The 13,658-nt window shown below is 41.3% G+C and overlaps 1 protein-coding gene across 7 annotated transcripts in view; it reads left to right on the forward strand.

Moving 5' to 3' along the window:
- arhgef4 (Rho guanine nucleotide exchange factor (GEF) 4) overlaps positions 1–13,658 on the forward strand; it is a 127,444-nt gene that overhangs the window by 101,222 nt on the left and 12,564 nt on the right. For 6 of the 7 annotated variants that reach the window (XM_051410209.1, XM_051410210.1, XM_051410213.1 and 3 more), the window contains one exon: positions 1,832–1,983. In XM_051410209.1, coding sequence (XP_051266169.1) covers positions 1,832–1,983 — 152 coding nt within the window. Of the gene's footprint in view, positions 1–1,831; positions 1,984–5,649; positions 7,247–13,658 lie in introns of those variants that run through there. The other variant, XM_051410215.1, reaches the window with a different exon arrangement.

Raw genomic sequence — 13,658 nt, forward strand, 5'->3', positions numbered from 1 at the left:
GTATGCCCCAGTCAGTCAGTGCAGAGCGGCGGCTTGTTGGAGAACTAATTTGCTGCATCTCCTTTCACCGCTTCATGTTGCTGTAATCCAGACTGCAGATTATTAAAGGCCAGTCAATAACTAGAGCTATTCCATCTCTCTATAGCATCACACAATCACACATCATCAGTCAGAATGTCCTACACTGCCCCCATGAGGGCAGCACCTGCAACTCCCACTCTCCCAGTGATGGCTGTGATGGCTGTTGGAATACATTGTGATGGGTATGTAGTGTAAGGTGCTGCTGTATGTACTCACAAAAGCACAATACCTCCAGTATGTTCTGACTGTAGAGGACTGCATTTTGCCCCCATGGGGCTCAGAGGTAGAACCGGTCGTCCACTAATCAGAAGGTTGGTGGTTTGATCCTCTCGCTGCATGTCGAGGTGTCCTTGAGTAAGACACTGAACCTCACATTGCTCCTGATGCTGTGCATCGGTGTGTGAGTGTGTGTGAATGATTAGTTTCCGTTCTGATGAGCAGTTGGCACCTTGCATGGCAGCCACTGCCATCAGTATGTGAGTGGGGGATGTAGTATAAGTACGTAAGACTGGAAAGGTGCTATATAAGTACAGTCCATTTACCATTTACCATATCCCACTTACATTTTAATTCAGTGACCCGCTCAGCTGCATCTTATTGTGCATTCTTTAATAGCTGATTCCAAGTGCATCGCCCACGGGGCTGTATGTGCTTTTTCATTATATCCGTCTCTCTCTGTCTCCACGGTGACTTGTCACCACGGATACATCCTGCGTGGCAACAGCTGTCGGTGAAGCAGCAGAGGGTGACGCCTATGATGAGGTGTGGCGGCAAGAGTATTTTTAGCCCATCAGCCAGGTAGCCACAAACTGTGAGACACTTCAGAGGACGTCTCTATGATGGGATGAAACACAAAGCTATACTAGTATGGTTGCTTTTGTGTCTATATTATCTTAGATTTTTGAATAATCGTATGTTTCATTTTGAATAATCGTATCATATAAATCCAGCTTCACCCCATTATAAACATCACACCAGATGTGAATGACTGACCAATATCTGTCAAGAACTGGCCAGTAACCTGTGTATTGTTCACCCTGGTATGTTGTGTGATACTATGGCTAATGTTGTGTTCATGTAGGATGGGAACAATCTCCATGGTAACAACTTACAAGCATTTACATTAGTCACTGACAGGGTGCTGCTAGACCCCTGGGTGCCCTAAGACCTCTGAAAACACTTCAACAAATGCTCTTAAACAGTAAATCTCAAGATTCTGTGGCAGGAAGGTCAAACCTAGCCTAAATATAAATTATTTTTAAGATTACAGAGGCGTTTTAGCTTTATTGAGTCCCTTTTAAAATGATATTTATCTGAAAAGTGTCCTTTTCTTTATCTGTATTTTCATACCAGCAGTGCCTGATATGGGCCGGTACACACCAGTACTGAATACCGACACTTCTGATTTTTGTCCACATGAGTACCCTTACCTCTTCTGAGTTCATGGCTGTACCCACCAGTGATGTCTGGCGGCCAGCTTAATGCTAAAAAACAGTACAGAAAATGATCTTGTTAAAAAAGATAAACGCCACAAGAATTAGGGTTATGTTATGTTTAGGGTTGTGCTGAATTAGGGTACTGGCACCTTCTTTGGTCCAATTGTATGTGTAAGGCACTGGATTCCTGCCTGCTCATCAATTTGTTGTTTGCTCCATTGAAAAAGTTCAGCTCATTTAGCACCCACAGTTTCGGGCTGGATTAAACACCTCATCTGTTAATCTGTTGTCTCTGTCTCTCCTCTGTGTCTCAGCGGTGGTTGTTCCTGATGGGGCGTCAGAGAAGGTGGGGCTCGGGGATGAACTTGGCAGTGAAGAGGATCTACTGTATGAAGAGTTTCGTGGTTCTGGACATCGTTTTGGACACCCAGGAGGAGGTGGAGGGGAGCAGCTAGCCATCAATGAGGTAGGCAATATGGTCTCTACCATGAAATGATGAATGTCGCTAGGGTGATTGGCTCAGCAGAAGTTCAAATTATTCTGATTGTGTGTGTTCTTTTGTGTAACTTTTTTATTCAATATCTTACACCATTGTAAGATATTTTTTCAGTAATAATGACTTTAAAAAGGTTAATGTTTAGCTTTAAGTTAGATCAAGATGAAAATGGTTATTTTAGGTTAAGATGGCTTTACACCAAATTATAGTCCAGCAGTGATGATGGCAGAGAGGTCATCATCCAGTTAAATTTCTGCCATTGTTTCAACATTAAATTACATTTCTGCCATTGTTTATGAATAAGGTTCCAATGTAATGCAGTCCTATGTCCTTTGTCACTGGGGCCGATTTCAGACCATCCAGACTCCTTCCTTCGTCTAGTTGTCAGGCAGAGTTGCTGTGACAAATTACAGAAAACCATGAGCCACCAAAACAATGCCTTTAAAAAACAATTTGGAGCTCTGCAGAGATAAGGGGGGCAGAATTGTTGGAGTTAGGCCCTTCAGGGAATGAAAGAAATTGGTTCATTGTCGTGACTAAATGCCATGAATTCTTAGAAACCTCCCCCCAACGCTAGGGAGAACAAAGTATTAAAAGACTTTTATCTCATATAAACCTGCTTGTCCTTAACCCACCACTGCCATTCTGTAGACTTCTTTTAATGACACCCGTTTGGGTCCTAGGTGAACTGAACTGACAGGAAATGGCAGATACAAAGTTTGGACGGTAACAAGTGAGACAGATCCTGGCCTCAGGAGAGGACTAGAAATGGCTCTCATTGGCTTTTGGCTAAGAGGGTTGGCAAAAACAAGCTCTGAGGTTGCTGGGTTATTCGGTTGTCATGGATACCTGATCTGGATTCTGCTGATGCAAAGATTCGGTCAAATGTGATTGACTGAGTAGATACATGCAGTCTTACAGTACCTCACAGTATAATGCTGTAAATAATCTCTCTATGTATTTAAATTGTGGGAGCATCGGTGTCATTTCCACTGAGGATGTGGGGCATTACTTAAGTCTCCTTTAACCACCGAGTTCAAATGAGAGACGTTCCAAGTTGATAAAAATATCGATTCACTCATCAGTTGCAGGAGCATGTTGGAACTGTATGCAGAGGCCTGAAAGGAATTCCCTTGCAGATACTTCTCAGGACAGAAGGTTGTTTTTCAGGTTAATGTAAAATCCAAAAATGTCTCAACTGCACATCAGTCAAATATGAGACAGCAATATATATTTTTATTTGCTCAGTTGATTTAGGTATATAACAATAATATATTGAGACCATACAAAAAAAGGCAGTATATCAGCATGCAAATTTATCTACCAGATTTCTTACAAAAATATAGTTTAAGTCTCTGAAATGTATGGCTGGATAGCGACTTTAGCATTGTAGCTAAGGTGGCAGAACGTGGAACGCTCATATAACCAGTGTATTTATAAAGATGCGAAGAAAGAGGATGCAAGTAGAATATATAATGACAGGCTCTCCGCCTACTTTGAGTTTGGCCTTTGTTAGAACTGGTTTGCTTCAAGCATACTCTGGCCTTAATGTTGGTTATAGCTGGTGTACAACCTTAAAACTATGTTAACTATTTACTTTAAAGCAGATACAAGGAGCTTCCATTTGGGGGTGATTCTGGCAACCCCTGTGGAAATAAGTGTTAGCCATTAATAATTCTATAGAAATAGAAATTTTCCCTCTGATGGTCTTGCTTGTTTACGTAAGTCATATAGAGGCATCAGTATTAAATTAAGTTTCATAACCAGTTAAAAACTCCTTGTAGTACTTTCAAATTATATTCATATGTTGTTGAAAACTGTAAATCTAAAGTTAATAAATTAATAGAAATATAACTAGGATAAACATAATAGAGATAGAAGATAGATAAAAAAAGAATTGCCCTCTATCAAAGAGAGAGACCTGTAATCTATCTTATATATTTGTTAGGACTGATGTAAGACATTTATCAAAGGCTGTTTTCCTGGCAGAGTTGAATCTGTTTGCTTGCATAATCAGTATATAGTTTTGTTAATGTAAGTATAGCTTACATTAGCTTATTATTATTAGCTTACATATCTCATCAGCTCTACAGAGCATTTATCCTTGGATGTGAAACTTGGCAATACATTTCTGATTCCGACTGTTCATTAAACTCATGTCCAGCAACAACAGGCAGCTGTTTGCATGTTGTTGTAATACTAATGTCACATACATTCATCACTTTTGCCAGACTTCAAGTTAAACTTTAAAAGACCTGTTTGCCTAAGATTTCCAGCACAGTCTTTATTTGGTGGTTTTAAAACGTATTCTCAGCTGTATCGTAGTAGTTTTGCTTTCTCTCCAGTCATGTGCCAAACTGTTTGAAAGACACTTTGGGCTGGTGGCTTGAAGACAGTTGATCGTTGAGTCTCATTCCCAGCGTTGATACGTGACGACCTGAAAATGAAACTCAACAATCAACTATCTGATTGGTTGTTTTCATACAGGCATGGCGGGTTCTTACCAATGCCATTAGGAGCACTATGAGGTGTGATTTTTTCACAGATCTGTCTTATGTACTACTGTCAGGATATAATAAAAGTTTCAGCAAATATGACATAAAGTTACTTTAATAAAAGTTACCTACTGCAGCTTTAATAATTCTGGTAATAAATATATGTAATAGGTCTGTAATCGGTTACTTTGAGTTATAGTCTACTGCTCCTTCTCCCTCCTTCTGCTACATCCAGTCCACGCTCTGTCGGATTGGTTGACAGTGGTAGCCAATTGAAACAGATATCCAGTCAACTGGTTTTCTTCTTCTACTCTCCTAAGCACCAGACAGAGTCAACGCTTTGCTGCCACCCAGTGGCTCACTGATTGTTGTTATGTAGGAACATAAGGAGTTAAAATGTGTGTCAACAAAATGGTGCTGTGTGGTTTTTGGCAGACTCAGAAGAGCAAGGCTCAGTTAATGGAGACTCAAAAAGGTTTGGTGAAATGTGAGATGGCTCTAGGAGGCTGCTGTTTGTGTATGTTTGTTGTTTATTTGTGGTTGTTCTCGGGTTCCAGCTTCCCCATTGTGAAGATCTGCTTCTTTTTTCTGTTTTAAATCATTTTAATCTCGATATCTTTGGCTTTTTTAATGTTGGTTGGACAAAACTAATATATGAATATGTCACCTTGGACTCCAGCAGAGGGAGGCCCATGTTACTAACACGGTAAGGTAGCCTACTTGGAATTTCTCTGAATTTCTTGAAAGCCTGAATCGGTGTCAACTGAAGCTCATTAGAATTAAGTCATGTCTCTTTTTGCTTTGTGCTCCAATAACAGTTGAGCAATCCTCAGTACTTCCTCTGCTTAGATATATGTGGGGAGGCTCAGAGGTAGCGCGGCTCGTCCACTAATCGAAAGGCTGGCAGTTCAATCCCTGGCTCCTCTCGCTGCATGTCGAAGTGTCCTTGCATGGCAGCCACTACCATCAGTGTATGAATGTGTGTGAAGAGTGTGGCATGCAGTGTACAGCGCACTGAGTGGTTGAAAGACTAGAAAAAGCACTATATAAGTACAGTCACATCTTAAGTTTCCTAATGCTAACCTAATGGTTCTGACCGACTGTTACTGGAGACCAAGAAGGGGCGGGAGTTAGGAGAACTTCAGACATAGGTCATCAGAAATACATAACACATAACACAACAAGCTTGGAGTGCCACAGACAGGAAATCAGAAAGTCATACCAGATTTTGTAATTCATTTTTTCCTTTGCAACTGCTATCACATTTCATATTAATCTGTAATTTGCTGGATCGCGGTAAATCTATATGAATGCAGCAAATAGCACTCAACCTTAAACCCCTGCACACGCACACACAAAAACACACACATACTCACACAAACATCTCCCTTGAGATCCATCCATTATTCTGCATGGCCTCCACCGTACCCCTCCCTCTGTCCCTCCTCATCTCAACAGCCCACCCCCTCCTCACCCTCCTAGGGGTTGCTATGGCCCTGCTTCAACTATTCTGGTATCCAGGATACGGTGACACTGTCTGCATCCTGATTGGCTGCCAGCTATGCAAGGGTGGGCACACAAAAAAAGGAAGGGAAGGAAGGGGGGAAAAAAAGAAAAGAGGGTGATCCTGGTAGTTAGATGGATGGCTGAGACAGCACAGCTCTAGGCAGAGCACCGAGCACCATTTTAGCAGGAGCTTTTAGCGGAGAGAAAAGGTGAGCAGAGACGGAGGAATCTGAAAGGAAGAAAACAAGCCAGAGGGAGAACAAATGGTTGGTTTGAAACAGCTGAACGTATGTAGGCTAGAGTGAGAGAAGAACGAGCCGGAGAACAAGAGGACACAGGGATAAAAAGAAGAGTAAAGGAGAAGACGAGGAGGCATGAGCATGAACCGGGGAGATGCAGCATCCCGTCCTCCGTCTTTTATCCTGACATCCTGACTGAGAGAGAGAGAGAGAAGAGGAACCAAAAGGAAAAAGATAGAAAGAAGAAATAGAGGGGAGGTGCCTGTTCCTTAAAGAGGAGAAAGGGAGTAGAGAGCGCAGGGGGGATGCTCAGCACGTAACACACAAATAGCTTCACAGAGCGCAGATCCACACACACGCTGAAAAAGATAGGCACCCAGCCTCCACTGGCAGGCCGGGGCAACGCTGGGCATCGGCAAAGTGGCAGGAGAAGCAGAGGAGGCGACCGCTGGAGCTGAGCGGAGGAGGAGAGCGGCGCTAGAGGACACCGACGGAGATAGCAGAGGAGGAGGACGAAGACGAGGTGACGCCGTGTGGTGTGGAGGCTCGGCGCTGAGGGAAAGGCGACGGGGGAGGGGCAGCGGTGCTGAGGAGGAGGAGGAGGAAGAGGAGGCCAGGGGACTGATGGCTCGTGGCAGCGGCTCGGGGAGGTGGAGCAGGCAGAGGATGGGATTCTTCAGCTCTATGCTGCGCTGCAACCTCCCCCCAGAGACCCAGAAGGTGGTGGTGTTCCTCATCATGATGCTGCTCATCATCATCAATGTGGTGCTCATGTTCCTGCTGGCCTTCCAGTAGAGTGCACACACACACCACTGCTCTCTCTCTCTCTCTCACACACACACACACACACACACACACACACACGCTTCTAAATGGAGGAAAAGACCAGATAAACTGAAAGACGAGGAAACAAGGAGCAGAGGAGCACTGCCCTGTTGATGAGAGGGACTGCTGGAATTGATGGGTGTCCAACGTGGCAGCAGCAGAACACAGGTACAACCAGGAGGAGAGGGAAGATCGTTTAGTGTGAGAATGGATGATGTGTGTCATCACAAACATGTAAACAAGAATTAGTTGTTGTTGCCTGTAAAGGTTGGGTTCATCAGAATGTTTCTCTCTCATACCTCTAGTGATTGATGATTTGTCCATGTTCTGAGATACCTGTCTGTGTGATGGAATTCAGATTGTGGTACTGGAAGGATAAGGCTCATGCTATTCTATAAATGTCAACAAATTCCATAAAAAGATCCAAACCAACAATGTGTTAGTCCGTCTCTCAATACTTTCTGACTTCCCTACCCTGTCTGTGCCTGTCAGCTCCAACCTCATTGTTCCTACTAAAGACATAAATCTTTAAAAATGTCCCACAAATATATAGTTTCATTTTAAAAAAAGGTTCAGTAATTTCCTAAAACAGAAGAATAAGATATAGGAATGGGACGATACAATGTTGTTGCGCATCGTGATAAAAACACACATTTGATTGTGGTGAATTTCCATTATTGTGATAATTGTGAATATCTTCAGATGGCTTGAATCTGTCTAGCTCTCCAGCATACAGTCCTATGTTGATTTCCTGATTTATTTTGAACAAGGTGGCAATAGGAAGCCCACATCTTTCCAGTCATTCCAAAATCCTAAGCCTGTCTTCAAGGCTGAAGGCTCAGCTTGCTGGTTGTAACCCACAAAAAAAGGTTAAACAGGATGTGTGGAAGTTTTGATTCCAAAATAAAGAACATAAAGATGAGGTTCCTATCTGTGATGCACTAAATTCGTGTTCAAGTAGGGTAAAGTATAATTTAATGTGGTAATATAGTGTATCACGATTATTTTGGTCAAGATAATGGTGACATTAAATTTTCATTTCGTGCCATGCCTAAAGATATATCAGGCTTTAGAGAGACACCAATCACTTGTTACTAGGATACATTCACTGTTGGGGAGGTTCTGCACATGGGATTTGTTGACTAAAAAAAAGAATATTGCCAACCTTAGTCAACTTCAAAGTGAAACAGCAGCATCTCTTCCAGAAACAGTGCCCCGTGTTACAGTGCATAATCCACAGAACACACTGTTTTCTCATAATGGAGTATAGTGTGTGAAGTGTTTTGTGGTATAAAAAGGTAGTTTTTCTGGTTTGGATGAACCAACCCTTCAAAAGTAAGAGTAGTATAAAGGAGTACTTTCAGGTGATGTAACACACTCTGTGGTGACCCTGCTACTGCTCCTCAGCTCTTAGATAACCATGCTTGATTGTATTCTGAACATACAACACTCAGTTTCAGTTTCAACTGGATAGACGGGCTTCTTTTTGTTCTCATCTGCCCATTTTATCACTGGTTTGGTGACATACATTATAATAGAACTTTAATGTAATCGATATAATACAATGTGATTTAATAAAATACCAACCATGTAGTCCGTACCTAGACATCTAACCATGCAAGATAGTATAAGCAGAGTACACTTGCACTTTAACATGAGCTGCTGTTGCTATATTGCTAAGTTAGTGTGCTGTATAGTCAGGTAAACAGAGCTGGCATCTCAGGATGCAGTATTTGTTTGAGTAAGTGAGACTAGAAGTAAAAGGGGGATAGTTTACTGTCACAGTAAGTTCCATATGGAAATAAATGGGATTATTGACCGTTACTGAACGGATCTTTACCAGTTTTCTCACGCGGACTTCTGTTTCCTGCCTGGGATGGGATTATTTAAATTGATACTTCTGTAAAGAAACGTCACATAACCAGTATATCTTCTGCTATACAACTATGTACTCTTGCTCCATAACAAAACATAAAAGCATGCATATATAAAAATAACTGTTACACATCACAAACATTAATTTAATAAAATTGCATTTTAGTTATCTATAACTAATCTCATCAGCTTCATAACAGAAACACCAACAGTGTATCATGGGGCAAATTGCTACTGTTACATTTCAATGAATGAGATTAACAGTGCTTCATAAAACAGCAAAGTAGAGGTTTGATTCTCGAACCTGACTGGACCCCATACGACCCGCTGGGTTCAGGCCCAAAACTGCTGCCCTTGGTCGGGCTCAGGTCTGGCTCAAACACAAGTGGATTTTTAAAACAATACATATTAAGTATTTTGTGTTAATGTATTTTACTTTAATTCATGAGTGAATTTGTTATTTGTTAGTTTTGATAATAATTTGCATTATATTATATTATTTGCACAGTTCATTTACTTTAGATTGTAGTAATTTATGTATTTATTTTAACCGGAAACTGCTTTAATGGTTTAAGCTCGTTTCGGTCTCTCACACAATTTTCTTTGGGCTTGGGTCAGGTCAGGCCTGATTTTGCTTTGGGCCGGATCAAAGCTCTACAGTATAAGGACTAGTGATTGAAATCAGTGTTTCTATTTATCTGTCTTTATTACCAAGTAGTATTAACTTTTTGTATTGCTTCTGAACAATTCTGACTGTCCAGTGTACTTTATGTTCTTGTAACATACACTAAAATTGCCCAACTCTGACACCAACCCAGCTCTGGCCCATCATGGCAGAGGTACATTCTGCCTCAGTGTGACAGTGTTACATTTTCAACATATGCTCATTCTGCAGTCAAGTTAGGAACCTATGCAAAATCTGGTTACACTTTAAAAATAAAGCTTGCTGAGGTAGCAGTTTGGTTAGGTGTAGGCAACAAAGTCATTTGTTAGGTTTAGGAAAAGATTGTATCTGACTTTTGGTTTCACACAGGACTTGAACAGTGGTCTCCTTGGTGAAAGTCCTGTGTTTGTGTGAGCTATTCACTCAACCAGAACTCCTCCAACTCCTGGTCGTGCACCTTCATACGCTTGTGTACTCTTCATGTCTAGACCAGGCAAAACTTGACACTGAAACGGTATCTTGTGGGTCAGCAGGTCTATTACACACTTTAGGATGATACTGGGATGCTGACACAAAGTACACTGTAGCCTTTGGCCTTTAGCCTTTAGCCTTGTACTTTTAGCTAAATCAAGGGTCTCAAACTCAAATTTCTTGGAAGCCACTGGCCAGGTGTTTTCTCCTAGCAGGGGCTGCTTTATCACTCGTTAGGACACAAAGCTGAGCAACTCATCTTTCCCTCTCATCTCTCTCCTACCTGTCTTACTGCACCACATGTTCGGTATAGTGATGTTGCTTGAGGTTGTATTTCTGGAGAATCGCAGCTTTCTGCTTGTAGGTGAAGAAGGATGCAGTCAAATTAAAAAGCTGGATTTTTTGTTTCTGTTTCCAGTTGTCCACCTCTCTTAAAATTATCTTTGCTCCAGGTGCTTTTATTCCCCCAAGTGTTTATGTTGACATGTTGCACTGTTAAAGTGGGAAATAAAGTGGCCAAAGAGCCAGGTTAAATGATTAAATGATTGATTGATTACATTAAATGATTACATTAAATTAATTATAAACTGATTACACCATGTCTGTGGGAAACTTTTAGTCACAATCTATCACAATTAGTGCTGTCAGTTAAACGTATTATTAACGGCGTTAACGCACACCCATTTTAACGGCGTCAATCCTTTTATCGCAAGATTAACGTTCTTTTTGACCTAGCACACTTTGTAGTTTTTTTCACATGCTGTTGCAACAACTAGTAACGTTAGAAAAACTACAACACCACACTGGATCTAGCTAGACCGGAAACAAAACAACAGACACGCCGCACACACTCGTTTAAGAGTAGTAGATGTTACGTTTTGTGTGGATGGCGAGTGCGAGACGCCGAAATGGATGCAAATAATATTCTGAATGGAAAGTTTACTTTTAAAAAGTTGCCAAATGGTTCCATTGACAAGACCAAAGTGATCTGTGTGTTTTGTCGTTGTGAACTGAGCTATCATCGCAGCACGTCCAGTCTGAAATACCACTTGATGGCCAAAAACACAGCTGATGCGAATTCTCCGCCCCCTCGTCAAAGCCAGGCGACAATGGATGATTTTTAAATAAAAACAACATTTGCACAAAGCAAGCCGATCCACTTTTCCATGTTGATAAGAGCATTAAAATGAGAAAAAAGAATGGGACAAAAAGAAATCAAGGGACATTTAGAATAGATAAAAATGTGCGATTAATTGCGAGTTAACTATGACATTAATGCAATTAATCGCGATTAAATATTTTAATCGTTTGACAGCACTAATCACAATATGATTAGCCAATGGTATCTCACAACTGTGTTTTGGAGTCTCTTAATGGTAATAAATCACTTACTGCGGCTTTAAAAAATGGATGGCAATGTGCACTATTTATTTTGGTGGCTGCAGAGGAAAGCAGCTCAACCACAGTGATTGTTCTTTTTCAGATTGTTAAAATGAGTGGCCTGACCAGTGGCCTGAAATAATCTTAAAGAGTCTAAATCAAGAATTTTTGTAATGTTGTGGCATAGATGACATTACATATTTCATTAAATAAACAGTATTTGATTTTGAAAGGTTTAATTCAGGTCCTGCATGTGTGTATGTGTGTCAGGAAAAAGCTTGTCTGAGCCCTGAGCCCCTCAGGGCCAAACAGCACCTGTCTGTGCCCGGCTCAGCTGCTCACATCAGGATCAGGGGGAAAGGTGATGGGGACACAGTTTCCTGTGTTTGTGTCCGGTATTAGCCATGGCTGTTGCCATAGTGACCCTTTGACCAGAGCACTATCATGATGCTTGACCGGTTTACAATGAGCTGGATGTTGCTGTTTACTATGATAACATTTAATCAGAGGATATTGTGGTGTCATGTAGTCAAAGAGGAATCTGGAGAGAAAGCAGAGAAGCAAGACGGTGTGGGTGTGTTGCCTAGCAACAGCCACATCGTCGGCTTTCCTCATTGCCATGATGTATCAGTGGAGCTAAGAAAAATAAAAAGACTATGCCTGTAACAGCACTAGTGAGGTAGTGTGAAAGAAGCGAGCCTGCAGAGAGGAGGGATGGTAAGCTGATGTGGTCCAGCAGGATTTGTGATGCCTCTGCAGGAATGAGAGGCTGAGCAGCATAATAGCTGGCCTCTGTGGAGCCCGGGGCCATGTTGACGCAGTGAAACTGGCGGTGTATACGAGTCGGTGTGAAATATGACCACTGCAGTGTCTTCATCAATAACACTGGCACCATCTCCTTCCTGTATCACTCTGTTTCTACCCCCTCTTCCACTGTCTCTCACACTTCCTCTTCCCTTGTGCTGTATCTCCATCTCAGTCCACTTCCACCATGGCTCCTCATTGATTTCTCATTCTGCACTCAGACTTCAGCAGTCAGTGTCTGCTCACCACTGCACTGCACGTTAGCCCATATCAAAGCTGAATGATAAAGTCAGGTACATTAGCATCTTATAGTGCCACAGATTGACCTCTATGTGCTGAATTATGAGCCTGCCTTTAACCTCATGAAATCAAAACAGACTGTAAGGAACACACCTTCACTGTGTCCCAATCATTATTTGATAAAAACTCCATCAAATACACACACACACACACACACACACACACACACACACACACACACACACACACACACACACACACACACACACACACACACACACAGGCTAACTGATATTAGTAACACAAACATACTTGGACAGGGATCAAATACTCCACAAAAGAAATCCATCTGGAGCTGTGAAACATTTGGGCCTTATAATGCTAATTTCAGATCAAACGTACCGGTAAGCCAGCAGCGTCAGTATTGATTTCTATTCAATACTGAATAGTTTAAATATTTATTTAATCTGTCCATGCACTATCAAAGCTATAATATGGAACATTTCCACTTTAAGATGTTTATAAACTCTAGAGCTATGTTCTATATGTAGTTTATTGTCCCCTATCCCCTTTGTGCATGTGTTAGCGTAGTGATTGTTGTTGTGGATGTTCCCTCTTCTAGTACTAAATATATAGTTTTTAGACTTATTTGGACACTTGCTTGCACACTACTTTTTTATGTTTTGTTATATAAGAATAGACCATATTTATTAAGTGTCATTAAGGTACTACCACCTTGCAAGGCCAATGAGCACGTCATAAGATCATAATTTATGTACAACTTAATTGCTTACTATCAATATGCAGGAAAAAGGATAGTCTAGTAAATGGCCTAGTAGTTGTAGAATATAGTCATGCAGAATAAGGTATTAATAAGTTATTTATAATGACGAGTGAATATGATACTAACATGCATGCTAATAAGCAACTAGTTAATGGTGAATATATATAAGTGTTACTGAGGCTTTTACCTGCTAAACATTGTGGCAGCATGTTAGCCTTCTGACTTTAGCATTTAGATAGATAGGTAGGTAGGTAGGTAGATTAGGTAGGTAGGTAGGTAGGTAGGTAGGTAGGTAGGTAGGTAGGTAGGTAGGTAGGTAGGCGGTATTTGTCCCACAATGGGGAAATTCCAATATTACAGCA

The sequence above is a fragment of the Dicentrarchus labrax genome, unplaced genomic scaffold (assembly GCF_905237075.1).
Source record: "Dicentrarchus labrax unplaced genomic scaffold, dlabrax2021, whole genome shotgun sequence".
Taxonomy (NCBI): Eukaryota; Metazoa; Chordata; class Actinopteri; family Moronidae; genus Dicentrarchus; species Dicentrarchus labrax.